Source organism: Symphodus melops, assembly GCF_947650265.1.
Source record: "Symphodus melops genome assembly, chromosome: 15".
Lineage (NCBI taxonomy): Eukaryota > Metazoa > Chordata > Actinopteri > Labriformes > Labridae > Symphodus > Symphodus melops.
In genome coordinates, this window is record NC_136705.1 from 8,042,641 (window position 1) to 8,056,033 (window position 13,393).

The 13,393-nt window shown below is 39.5% G+C and overlaps 1 protein-coding gene across 1 annotated transcript in view; it reads right to left on the reverse strand.

Annotated features, from left to right (window-relative positions):
- Positions 1-5,215: 5,215 nt before the first annotated feature.
- The window catches only part of shtn1 (shootin 1), a 33,320-nt gene continuing 25,142 nt past the window's right edge, over positions 5,216-13,393 (reverse strand). The window contains exons 12-15 of the mRNA XM_079363010.1: positions 10,783-10,865; positions 7,661-7,770; positions 5,992-6,042; positions 5,216-5,568 (exon numbers count right to left, since the gene is read on the reverse strand). Coding sequence (XP_079219136.1) covers positions 5,455-5,568; positions 5,992-6,042; positions 7,661-7,770; positions 10,783-10,865 — 358 coding nt within the window. The 3' untranslated portion in view covers positions 5,216-5,454. The remainder of the gene's footprint in view (positions 5,569-5,991; positions 6,043-7,660; positions 7,771-10,782; positions 10,866-13,393) is intronic.

Genomic DNA, 13,393 nt, shown 5'->3' on the forward strand with positions numbered 1-13,393 from the left:
CAGCAAAACTTCTTGTTTCTACCCTGTTAGCTGCAGGCATCAGCACAGCAGCTTTTGTCTGAGCACTTTCTTCTTTGTAACTCTTCCACAGTCTCTCAGGAGAAGCTCCCCGCATCCACTTTTCCCTGAAAAAGCACAGCAGCAGTCCACGACCGCAGGGCACTCGGTCTAACACCGCTGGCTAACATCTCAGAGAGGTGTTTCTATCGTGAAATATGAAGCTTTTAAATGTATTTCTATTTAAAATATATGGACCTTATAATATCTATATTTGTGTGATTAATATATCTAATATATATGTGATTTTAATGGAAAGAAAATGCTTCTTTGAGTCTACATTGAGTGCATTACTCGTCTTACTGTCCCATTAGATATAAAAACTGAAAGAAAAATAAACATGAGCCTATTTAGCAAGAGGACTAAGTGAAGAAACATGACCTTCAATAAAACAGTTTCTAAAACCCTTAAACGTCTCGTCGCCACTTAAGGTATAAACTCATCAGGTGCTGTACACTGCAGCTCCTTGTTACACAAACATGCTGCTCTGCTTTCAGGTCACAATCAATTGTCTGCGAATATAGCAGCACTTCTGAAAGCCATAACACACGCAGCACATTAGTCTTCTGTTACAATTGGAAACAGAGCAGCTGGTAGAGGTCTTTTTTTTAATTTCACATTATGAATGGGATTTGTCCCTTTTTAGTTGGGGCTTTACTGAATATAAAAGTCAAGGTAGAAAAACTCACATTAATATTGTTTACATTTAACTTTGTATTAATATGTCTTCCTTCTGTTGGTTGTGGCCTCTGAAACAACATGATCGACTACAAAGAAGGATTTTTCACCTTTGAAAACAAAGCTCTGACTATTTTCTCCCCTTTAGGAGAATTAATTATTTTCAATTCTTTACTCCAATTTTGATGAAATGTATTCACTTAATATTCACTAATCGATATGAACTAACATATTAGTGGTTTTCAACTGGTGGGTTGCGAATGTGCGTCTGGAGAAAAAAAGCTGTATTAAAGTCTAGAAATTGATTTTATATATTTTGTTCTATTTCATTGCTCGGTGTCACGTTTTGTACCGCCGGAGGACAAAAATGCACAATTTGTCATTAAATAACTGATTGGTTGAAAAATATCATACATCTGGGTCGCCTTTGTCATGAAGCAGTTGGGGGTGGTTCCTGAGGACACGCCAGTTGAGAACAGTCATCGATAACGTGACACAATTAAATACATCATGTATATTTATTTTTTGTGTGGATGTGGTTTCTCTATTGTTCTTATTTGTTGGTTTGAGTGGCAGCTGCTGAATGTTTGGCAGCACTTTATTGTCCAAGGGGACAATAAAGTGTATCATATCGTATATCTCATGAACAGCTGGACAGCTGTGGATTTATATACTTCAAGGAAAATACTCAACAATATATTAGCAAACGAAAATAGAAACAATTCTAATAAAAAGCAAATAATCCCTTCTTCATTGTGTTCATTTGTGCCATTTAAGTGCTGCGCTTGAACAAAAATGGTTAATAAAAGGCTGTAAGCTGTGGGAGGATAAATGCCAGAAAACACACATTCACTCACACAAAAACACACATACAGAGCTGTGTCGGTGTTTTTCAACAAAGCCTGCCTCCTGTCTGTTCAGGATGTGGTGAGGTAAAGGCCTCTTCATTACTGGTCAGCCCCCACGCTGACCCCTCTCATAGCTCCTCAGTATCTGGAGGAAGTGATTCTGTCAGCGTGTAAAGGCGGGAGCGGAGAGGCTGGACTAGCATCTTTCCGCCCCGGCCTGCGGCGTTGGAAAAAAGAGGTTGCTTGTATATGGTGAGAAATGAAGGAGTTTCACAAGTGCTTTGTGTACCAGCCACATACAGCTGCATCAATAGGCCTGTCAAGTGAGTTATCCCTCATTCACTGCTCCTTTCTGTTGCAACACACAGAATCTGGCCGACGTGGCCCCGCTGACACTCCAATACATTCCTGCTTAACTGTTTAAGGCTGGGCTTAAACATGTAGACTGGAGATATTCCGAATCTGAATTCACTGTTTATGCAAACCCGACAGGCCCTCCTATTGTAGGAATCTTTTCACTTACATTACCACCATCGACGCAAAGTTCTATTTCAAATAGTGCTTCCAGCTGATACATTTTTCTAAATATTTCAACTTGACTTCATCGGTAAAATAACATAAAGTAACAAATCATCTGTTAGTTCCTCTACTGTTTGTTTTCTTGGGTTGCTGGGAGCTTACACTCAGTGCACTAAGTGTTGCGACTGAAGACAACCTCTAATCAATGAAACGTGCAGGCTGGACACACAGCAGCGTCTCCTCAGAGGCCCCACAGCAGGCAATTACTGTGTTTGGGGAAAATAAATGAAATGACTAACAAAATAGGTCAAATTAAGTGTTTCCAAAAAAACACTAACAGAACCTCCCTAATTGCTGGTCCCTGAAGGCACCAAAAATACAAAAACAACAAAACATTATATTTCCCAGGCCGGTGACAAGGAAGAGGATGAAGCGCTGAGAATAGAGGACAGGCTAAAGGGAAGAAAAGGACACAGCATGGTTGGTGTAATTACATGTTTTGCCATCATCGGCAGTGTGTGCACCGTCCGTCAATCAACATCAGCGAGTCTGAAGCTGGAGCAGATGGTGTAGGAAGGAATTGAGCTGGTCATTGACTTTGCTTCTGCAAAGGAAAGGAAGAGGGAGGCGACAGAATCAAAGGACACTCCTCTGAATCAAAGACTATATTGTATGTTGGCAAACTATTGAGCTGTGCCAGGATGGCCTCAACTAGAAGAACCTAATTAGATATAGAGGATATGAGGAGGCAGAGACATAAATCAATACAAAGGCCTTCACTTCTTTTTTTCATTTTACCCTGAAGATATGGCCCAGATTTCAGTTCTCATGCTACTTCTTTTCATGAGAAGGTAGAGGAGCAAAAGGCAAATTTACTCTCTGTGAAAACGATTAGTTTGCTGAATCTCCTAACAGGCCATTTCCCGTTTCACTGCAGTCTCTGTTGTGACTTAATCTGCTGCTAAATAAAATTAGAGTGTGACTTCCTGTGCGACATTTGGTCCAGTGCAGCGAGTGTAGCAAATAATGGTGTGTAAGACCGAGAGCAGTCTTTGAAGCAATGAATCAGGTTAGAGAGACTTTGAGCCATAATGACATTTCCTCCACAGTCTTCTTAAAGGGGGGGGGGGGCGCTGGAAATTGTACCTTAGTGCTAAACGAAGCCTGAGCTTTAATTAACAGCAGCAACACAAAAGGTGATGGACATTACCCACAGTTCACAGCTCTCATGTTTCAATCCCTCCTCACTAAAGGAAGTGTCTGGGAAATTTGGGCAGGTGTCGAAGGAAAACAAAATAACACGCAAGCAGCCCTCCATTGTGATTAAATCACCGGCACAGTCATTGTGATTTTTCAAAGGGCACGTCTGATCCTCTGCTCCATACCTGACTAACACACACCTCCAAGGCTTACAGGTACAATCCAGCTCAAGGCCCTTTGAAACTGTAACAAACCGGCCTGTGTTGAAGGGTCCTGCCTTTCTCAAGTCTTCTGAGAAAAAACACAACATGATAAATGAAAGTCCTTTAATTTGTTGCTTCATTACAGAAAACAGAATATGATCACAAAATATGTATACATGTAAACTGATTGTAAAAAAGCTGTCTTTAATGTCTTTAACTGTAAAATCACACACAAGTGCATTGTAGAAATGTGAGCAACATTTTATAAACATATATTTGACATAAAATCATTTCATTCACTAATAATAAAAGAAAAATAAAAGTACATTGGAAATGTCTGTCCAGAGAGGGGATTGTTTTGAACTTAAACACAGCTACATTTAATAAATGAGACTTTGTGTGTGAACTTAACAGATTCTGCACACTCCTTTGTTTGGACTGAAGTGTTTATAGGGAAACATAAAAGCAGCTGGAGGTGTTCTCCTCACGGCCTGAGAGACGCGAGGAGAAAACATTCAGGCACTCCACCCTAGTTTGAACTTCATATTATTTTTTATAAGAACAGAGGAACACACTAAATACACTTCACAAATGACCCACACCCATTAACACTTTCTGTGCAGATCAACATGAATCATGTTTTTCTTTGAAGGAGTGGGTATTGTGTGAGAACTGAACTGTGCTGTCTGTAAAAGCTGTGACTGGACACGTGTTCTATAAAAAAAAAAGTCTCTTCTTGTAGATCACATTGTTAAAATGGGCAGCTTTTCTCTCCGAGTCTTTTTACTGCGCAAAACATGAAAAGGAATGAAATCCAGAAATTTAAACAAATATAAATTCCATCCAGATTCTCAATGTCACAACACACATTCACTGATGTACAATGCGGTATGTTGTTTTTTAAAGCAGTTTTGGTTTGAATTCCCTCTTAATCTGAAGAGAGTTTATAAACTGCCCCCTTATTTCTCCTAAATCCTTGACGTGATATGTCTACTGGCTGTGGCGGGGCCCTACATGAAATGCCGCCCTGAGAAGGTAGGGGTGTGCTCATGGAACGGTAGAAACAAAGTGTGTCACTGTGGCCTATAATTGCTCACTGGGGGGCTACAAGGTTAACATTGGTTCAGACAGAACAATTCACAGACATACTTCCCTTTGGCAGAAGCTCAAGGCTGCAGAACCTGTGGGACTGTTCCTCGCGGGGGCAAACAATAAATTCGGCTTCACCTTCAGTTTTACAAAAAAAGAGCTGAATGGACCCTGAAAAGGCGGTGTGGGATGCACGTCTTTCATTTCACTGAAATTAAATGGCCTCAGTATAATTCACTGATACACTGCAGCTGTGTAATCTCCGTCTGGATTCACAAACACAATGTCTGCTCCGATCTCCCCCCCCCCCTCATGTGAAAACTGCACAGGACCCATGTGGCTGTATTTCTACCTGCTCACAGTGCAGCCATATGATTGAATGCACCGTCGAAAATAAATCCTGGATATTGATTTTATAACACTTGTTCTTCGGTTGCCCACGTTCAGTCTGTGCAGGTGGGATCAGGGTGGCAGCACCGGGGAGAGGACACAACTGTGACCTGAGCAAAAGACAAACACTTAAACACTCACTGTTGTCACTTTGTATTTAAACTACAGCATATCTTAAAAAAAATATTCTGACTCCATCGTTGACGCCACAGATGGTTGTACAGATCCGTCTCCAAAATGTAAAATAAATTACATGAAGGCCAAATATGATGTTTTGAGTTTTGTGAAAAACATTTCTTCATGACTATTCATAAAATGTACTGGTTCTTTAAGCTAATCAAACACAGCAAACCAAACACTACTGACAGGTTTATAAAAAAACATAAACAATAAAAAATAAAGTCATCGTTGCTGTACCTCAGCCTAAAGAGAGATTGGAATGAAAGAGATGAAACTTACCTTTAAAAATATTAGGACTCCAAGGCATCCCGCCGTCTCAGCAGGATCCTCTGCAGCTCCTCATTTTGGTCGTTTGTTGCCGGAGACGCCGGCTTTGGTTGGTGGGAGGTTCTACTGAAACTCTCCTGGAAAGTTTGAACAAGACAGGACAACCAACAAAAGAAAGACGGTGTGTTCAGACGCAACCCAGAGGCAGAGGCCCTTAGCAGAATACAATGTGCGACTTTTCACTCAGACTGTTGAGGATTCATAATTACAAAAAAAATAATAGTGTAGGCCAACGCTCATTTTCTCCGCTTTGCTTCATCTCATATGACAGTTATTATGTTGTTGTTAGCTCTGAAAATGTTACACCTCTCACTGGTAAAACATATGACTTCTTTTTCAACCTTTGTCAAATTGTATTATTTTTCAATATGAAATCGTGGTGTGAGCACGTCGATGCAGAAAGTAGAAAACAGAGGCTGTTATCCTTTGTAAACACACTGAAAGTTCAGCCAGTAAGAGACGGTTTGTAAGGACATTTGATTGTTTTAAAGTCCCATTACCATGATTCCTTTAAGTTCCTGATAGGCAGAATTAGAGGGCAGCCTCTCCATCTGATGAAAGGAAAATAGGAGGAAAGAGATGGCTTTGGTAAATAAACAGCAGTCTGACACATTATACTTATTTTTCCTCATTCAGCACTTAGAGGCTAAACTGCACCTCTTACCACAGTGACGAGACACTGTAGGCAAAGCACGCGGACGTATGCTTTCTACAAGACGCAAATGTGGAAACACACAATCATTTTGAGTCACGTCAATTTTCCCATCCTCATTATTTATAATTACCTCGTAGAGCAGGTCCTAATGCTATCTAATTTGTCGGAGTTGTTGTGGTGGAGGAACACGCAGACTAAAAGATGTCTTGGCCATGTGTCATGTTTTATCAAAACAAGCAGCTCCCAGATAATCCCACACACTGATGGATTTAAGAGCACCGAACAATACACGCTGATGTCTGCAGCCGGCGGTTCATGACAACACATTTTGTGTCACAATCGAGGCAAAAATCACACACATGCACTTTCTTTAATCACTCCTCGATCCCATGCGTTCATTTCTTTGGACTTTTCTCCCAACGTTCTGCAGATGGCGCTCTTTAATGTCTGTCTTAAACTGTCTTACACATAACTCCATGTGTTACATGTCCAACAAAGAGGTTTTACAACAACCAACACGAGGCCCGTGATGTCTCAGTTCTGTGTCCAGCAGCTACATATGAATATAAAAAAAACCCAAGAATTATCAATACATGAATGAGCAAGATCCTTTTTTATTATTTCAGACCTTGCTGTTCCTATAATACCCCCATCAGAACTGATAACACTGTGTGTGTGTGTGTGTACGTTTAAAATTCAGTGCTGAGATATGAGATTTATTATGTCCTTATTTCTAACCTCACTTTACAATATATCATCACATTTCAAACAAAGTCAGTGTTGCCTGTTTTGTGACCTTGTGATCAAAAATGCAAATAAGAAAGATTGTGTCCAGTGTGATGTCACTGCTTTGCTTCATGGACTATAGTTTCAAAGCCCTTAGTTTGTATTCAAGCAGGTCATTAACCCATTAAAGTCAGGATCTGTTTCAGAAGTGGGACGTTACATTACATGATTAAGAAATAAACTGTTTACTGAGTAAACTGTTTACTGAGTGTCTTGAGATAACGCCTGTTATGAATTGACGCTATATAAATAAAGATTGATTGATTGATTGATTGACTGAGGTATCCATTCATGTTAGATGCATATGGCTACGCCTTGTAGCCACTAACTCCTGCTGGCTGCGAGAAAGAATGTAAATGTGCAACATCTTGATTTGGCTCCAGTCTTTCAGACACTGTGGCCATGTCCACTTCCTTTAGAGAGACTGTTTACCCGTTTACCTGAGTTTAGATTGACCATAGTTTAGTAGTAGCTACTCACCTAGCATGTGACTGATTGACCCTCCTCGTGACAGCAAAACAAACAGATACACAATACTGTAAGAGGAACGGTGTGAGTATAGCCTTGAACTCATCCCAGATTGTGTTCTCTAAGATAAAACCCTCAATCAATAATCCATGTTCTAAAGATATTTGAGAGGTGTTGCTGAGGTATTGGTTCAAGATGAAGAGGCAGCTGTAAGGTCAAAGTGACCTTGACTCTGACTCCTTAGGGGTTCTTTACGTTACCTGTCTTCTGGGTCTGGTTCTGGTGGGTGAGTGAGTCACAGGTCGAAGTTGAACACCTTTCTTGATCCTTTGCATCATTTCGTTGACGGCCTGCTGCCTGACGTCCACCCCTGTGAGTGTCAGACACAGAGAGCCAGAGAGTCAAAGATATGTCACCAACAAGCTTTCATTGTCTTTTTCAAGAGAAGTGACACTATTTAGCAGCTTCACTGACTTTAAAAGGGAGTCTGTCGGGGAAACAGTGCCAAGAACCAAAGTGAGTTTAAATGATTTTGAGAGGCACCAGGCGCTGCGTAATTCGCAGGCATCATTAGCCCTGCACTTGAAATATAGCTCATTTGTATTTAAAAGCTTAAAAATGACAGAAGCCCAAAGGACCTATTTATAAAGTTATTTTTGGGAGAAACTCCAGACTTTTCCCTGTTGACCGTCCTGGAAATACTGACTTTAATTCATGTAAATCCTTTTTGTTAACAGGATCAACAGAGCAACAAAGTACATCTGCATCTTAGTGTAAAAAACACATTATGTTTCCAAGAACATGATGAAAACACAGGCTAGTTTAAAAAGAATAAATATAAATAAATAGGTAACATGACCAGAGGGCATAGTGGAAGAATGTCACACGTGTTTACATGTCGCACAAAAACTATTTGTGGTGAAGAAATAGTAAAAGCCTATTCTTTAGATGTGATTCAGAGATTGTTGGGTGATGTCTATTCAGCACTCTATAATACCGAGGGCTTAATTCACGCTTCTTATATTCAAAAACGCTTTAACAAACTGAGAACACATCAGTTTGTTCTATCAACACGGACGGCCAACCGTCTACAGCAAGTCAAGGCCTCCTTCTTTGTGCAAATTGAAGAGTTTAATGTGTTGATCTAAAAGGCCATGGTGGAATTTTAATTTGTAATGCACAACCTGCAAAACACTTTGCAAAGACACGAAAAAAAAAAAAAAGACTTCTAACTCAGAGCCTGTACTCCTTCACTGGCGGTCAGGAGAAATAGCAGCTTTAACGAGAATACAAAATCAAAATGAATGTTAAATCCTAAACAGAGGGGGAAGAAACCCACACACAGGGCATGTTTGAGTCATGAGAGTAAGACTTACAGAATGTCAATCAAAACGCATTCCCATCACTCACAACTCACAAGATCATCTCAAATGTTGCATAGAGAACAAAGACACACTTGAAAGATTCAAACTTGATAGAGAATACTGACAGACTATAGGAACAAAACAATCCTTCAGTTCTTTTATTCATGTACATGTGTTGTTGTCGTCTAAAGTGATTTCCTGCGTGTTTCCCTCCAGGTTTGATTGCTCTGATTATCCTCACCTTTGTCTCGTTATTCTCACCTGTGTTTGATTAGCCTGTCTATTTTGTCTCAGGGCCTTTTTCAACCCAACCCCGACACCCTACAGCCGCCCCCTCTGTGAGCCCACGCATTATAAGTCGCACTCACAGCTGAATGAAGCTCATTTAATCAGCGGCAAGCTATGGGGGAAAAAAAACCTTCCCTCTCTGAAGCGGAAACAGGAAGTGTATGTTACCATGGTTTCTCAGACACCTCAATTGAAGGAGGAAAGAAGGGTAGGCCTTTATCTATATGTCAGTATGACAAAATTAAATGTAGGCAGTGCTTGAACATACTGTTAGTACCTACTGTTCTGTAGACATGAACAGTCTGCAGATATTTGTTCCTACTTTGTTTGATATATTCAGTTTGGAAGTGGCATCATTTGTGTTTTCCCAAAGCAGCCGCCTCCTTCCGCCTTTTTTTTCCGTTTGGCTTTATTAATGAAGACGAGTTATGCACATATACAGTCAGGTAAACAAAAACAAAATCACAATGTAAATCAAGTGAAAGACAGCATACATGAAAGTACAAATGAAAGATGGTAATATACAGTACAAAATAAACCAATAAAGACACATACATAAATATGAAATCATTAATAAAATAGGGAAAGGGTTTAAATTAATGCAGACATTTGTTTTTAATTAAGTTGATTCATTTAATCCATCCTCGTTTGTTTAGATTTGGAGGCGCACAAGTGGTGTCGTTCGCACAGCATTGTGGGTGACAAAATGCAATTCATTTCCTGAAAGCATGCATCCGATCCATACTGCATAAAACCTTGAAGTTAGTTTTCATACTAAAATGCTCAGTCTGCTGAGGTGGACCAAACAAAATGCTGATGCCTGCTGAATGACCACGAGGGTTCTGAAAGTCTACTAAAAAAAACACAATACATAATGAAGTGTGGCTGTTCAGAAAAAAGCCTCTGTGTTTCCTTCCTTCTGTGTCAAGTCATTTGTCTTCCTACTCGTGTTCCTGTCTCCTGTGATTTGTATTTGTCCCTCAGTGGTTCCTTGTTGACCATTGACAGAAAGTGTTTTCCTTTTGGTCTTTTTGTCTATTAAATATTTTTGGTTTTCTGTATGTGGGTTCTCCTTTTTGATTTCTAGGATTAAGTGAACGTTGAAGCGAGCTCAAGCCAGCTCAGCCTTCTTTAGCTACTTTGATAGAATAGCCCTCTGGTCTTGGCTCTACTGTGTTATTTAAAGGGAGAAAACAGTTCCACTTTGGCAAGAAAACAACAACAACTAGAACTTATGCTGGAGACAGACCAAGGACACATACTCAGTGACCACAGTTTGGCTACATAAAAGGACTGAGGAAAGCTTTTTTTACATTGAATTTCTTTTTACTTAAAATTGAATATACTCTAAAAGTAATTTAGAAATGGTCAAGGTAGTATAAATAGTGATAGCATTTATGATAGTAATTAATGATAAAAAGCCCCCAACCAAAAGAGGTTGAGACGATGTGTCAGGAGTTCAATGTCATATTGTTCACCGAGTTCTTTTCAGTGATTTCTTCCAGTTTACATCACGTTCAAATTCAAACAGGTAGAAAAATGCTCCTATTTGTTTCTTTGGATTTTCAGAAACTATTTTGTGTATTTTTTAATCTAGAAAATGATTAAAGTTATAAAAAGACATAATTTAACTCTTACACTGCTGGTGCTAAAGAAATAAAACAGGTTCATTATTTGGAACGTTTCACTCTGATCACAGAGTAAAACATGCAGTTTGACAACGTTCATACCTGGTGTCTTGGCAGAGTCTTTGTCCACCAATGGGATGTCAGTACTAATGTCTCTTCTCTTCCGGATCAATGACAGCAGCGAACTACAGAAGAAGAACAAGTGGATATGTCACATTATCAAATTATTGCAGCGCTGACTTCCATGTTCTGCATCCCTTTTTTTTTTTTTTTTTACTAACAAAGTTTTATATTAGAATTTCTCGTATTAAATCAACATCAAGTAACAGCAAAGCATTTCCACAAACATGATATCAGACTCTATAAAAGCAATGTTCATCTTCTTCACACACAAAATTAAATTGAAAAAATAAAACAAATACTAAGGCAGTAACACATTTTAAGTCAAATCAATACAGAAACCAAATGCAGATTGTCTCTACATTTTTCCTCCAACAAATCGTTTTCCTGAACGCTCGGATGCTCGAGTCGGAAGGAAATGTGGTGCGGCACTTTCTCATCTCCTTTGGTAAAGGATGGTCCAGTGTTTCCTTTACTAAAAGAGGTCATAAAGGAAGCGTTTAATCACCTTCTCTGAACTTTCAGAGAATTCGAACAACTCTTATCATGTTCACCACCTAAATGCTTCTGGGTTTTAGGTAAAAAGGAGAGTGAAAAGAGATAGGAGGGAAAATCCGAATGCACCCAGAGAGAGAAAAAAATCCTTTTCTTTACATAACCAATATAAATATAAGTGTTTTAGTACTCGAGTCAGTTTTGGTCTCAAGACCATTTTTTGAAGGTCTTCTCTCGGAATTGAAAACATTTTTCCTCAGTCTTGTCTGAGTCTCAGACTGGGTGGACTCCGGATTTTAAATCAAGACAGGTCCACCTCTGATTGGCTATTTGTCAACATCGCGTGTGATTATAAGGAAAACAATGCTTTCTAAAACAACCAATAACTTAAGTGTCATGATTTGGTTTGGTTTCTGTGTTTCGTCTTGTTTTAGTTTGTTTCCCTTGTGTGTTTCAATGTTTCATAGTCTTGTGTTTTAAGTCTCGTCTTTAGTGTTTCCTGTTTTATTTTGTATATCTGGTTTAGGTGGTGTCAGTGTTGGGTTTTACTTTGTACTTGTCCTCTAGTGTTCTGGTCTTGTGTTTTTGTTCCTTGACTTTCCCGCCTGTGTGATTGCCCTGATTGTCCTCACCTGTCTCGTTAGTCTCACCTGTGTCCAATTAACTCTGTCTATTTAGTCTCTGTTCTGTCCATTGTCTATTGTAGTCAGTCTGTCATGAATGTCTGTCTTTGCCTGTTGTTTGTTCCCTGCGTTCTTGGATTTACTTTGTTTTTTAACACTTGGTTTTCGAGACGTTCTGGATTTAGTTGTGAGTACCGTAAATTCCGTACTATTGAGCGCACCTGGATATAAGCCGCACCGACTAAAAATAAGTAAATAAATGTATTTGTACATATATAAGCCGCACTTGATTATAAGCCGCAGGTGTCCACGCTATAACAAGAGCTATTTACACGGAAAGACGTGACACAAAAACATTGTTTTAACTTTTAATTAAATACGTAGGCTACCGGTAACATCTGCAAATACAAAGCCTTTATCAAACAGTGTCTGTAACACGGCTGATGAAAAAGATTACCGTAATACAGTAATACATTTCACAAGAAAAAGTCCATCCATTCAGTGACACGGAACGACTTCATCACTCACTTCCTCAGTCTCTGTTGTCGCTGTAAGTGTTAACTCTACGTGCAGCAGCTCTATGAGCTTCTTTGACAGCCAGGCCGATCGCCTTTAACATGAAAGCTGCATCATATGCCTTTCTCTGTGTGTTTTCCATCATGAGGGTGCGTGCATGAAGCGCAAAATGACTGATATTAAGATCCGATGTGACGAGGACAAATGTTTTTGCGGCAGGAGCTCATTGTCCCGCAAGAAAAATCCATAAATAAGCTGCATCGTTGTAAAAGCCGCAGTGTTCAAAACGTGACAAAAAAGTAGCGGTTTATAGTCCGGAATTTACGGTAAGTTTTTTGGTTTTGTGTTTTTGCTTTTAGTTTAATCTTTTGTTTACCGCATTTGGGTCCTCCTCTCCTGTTTTCTGCCTGCTTACGTGACATTAAGTTAATTCATAATTAGATTTTAATCCCCAAGGTTACAGCCACAACCTTCCCAGCGCAAAGGACAAAATGCACAAAAGATAATTTTTTACGTTAATATTAATGGTCTCGGTCTTGATCCCTAAACGTTTTGGTCTTGGAGCACTCTGGTCTCAGGTGTGTCATAGTCTCAGTAAGTGTGGTCTTGACTACAACACTATGCGAGTCATGTTAGCTTATACACTCACTGGAGCCCTTGTTTGACACATAGTGCGCCCCCTGTTCTTCATCATCAGTATATGACAGCACTTAACAAACTTACTCTTTGAAGAAAAAGTCCAAAACACTTGAATGGAACAAAGAATTTCTGTTTCTTAAAGCAGTAACAGATGAACACAGCTTTATAATTGAAACTTTAGTACCACCAGTTTGTTTGTGAAAAAGCTCCTTCTTTGTAGTCCATTTAGACTTTAAGTTGCCATACACCTTCGCTGAAAGCTTTCAGCAGAATGAGTGCAGTTAAGCAGTCTATAAGCTGCTCCTTTGTGGTTGACCACA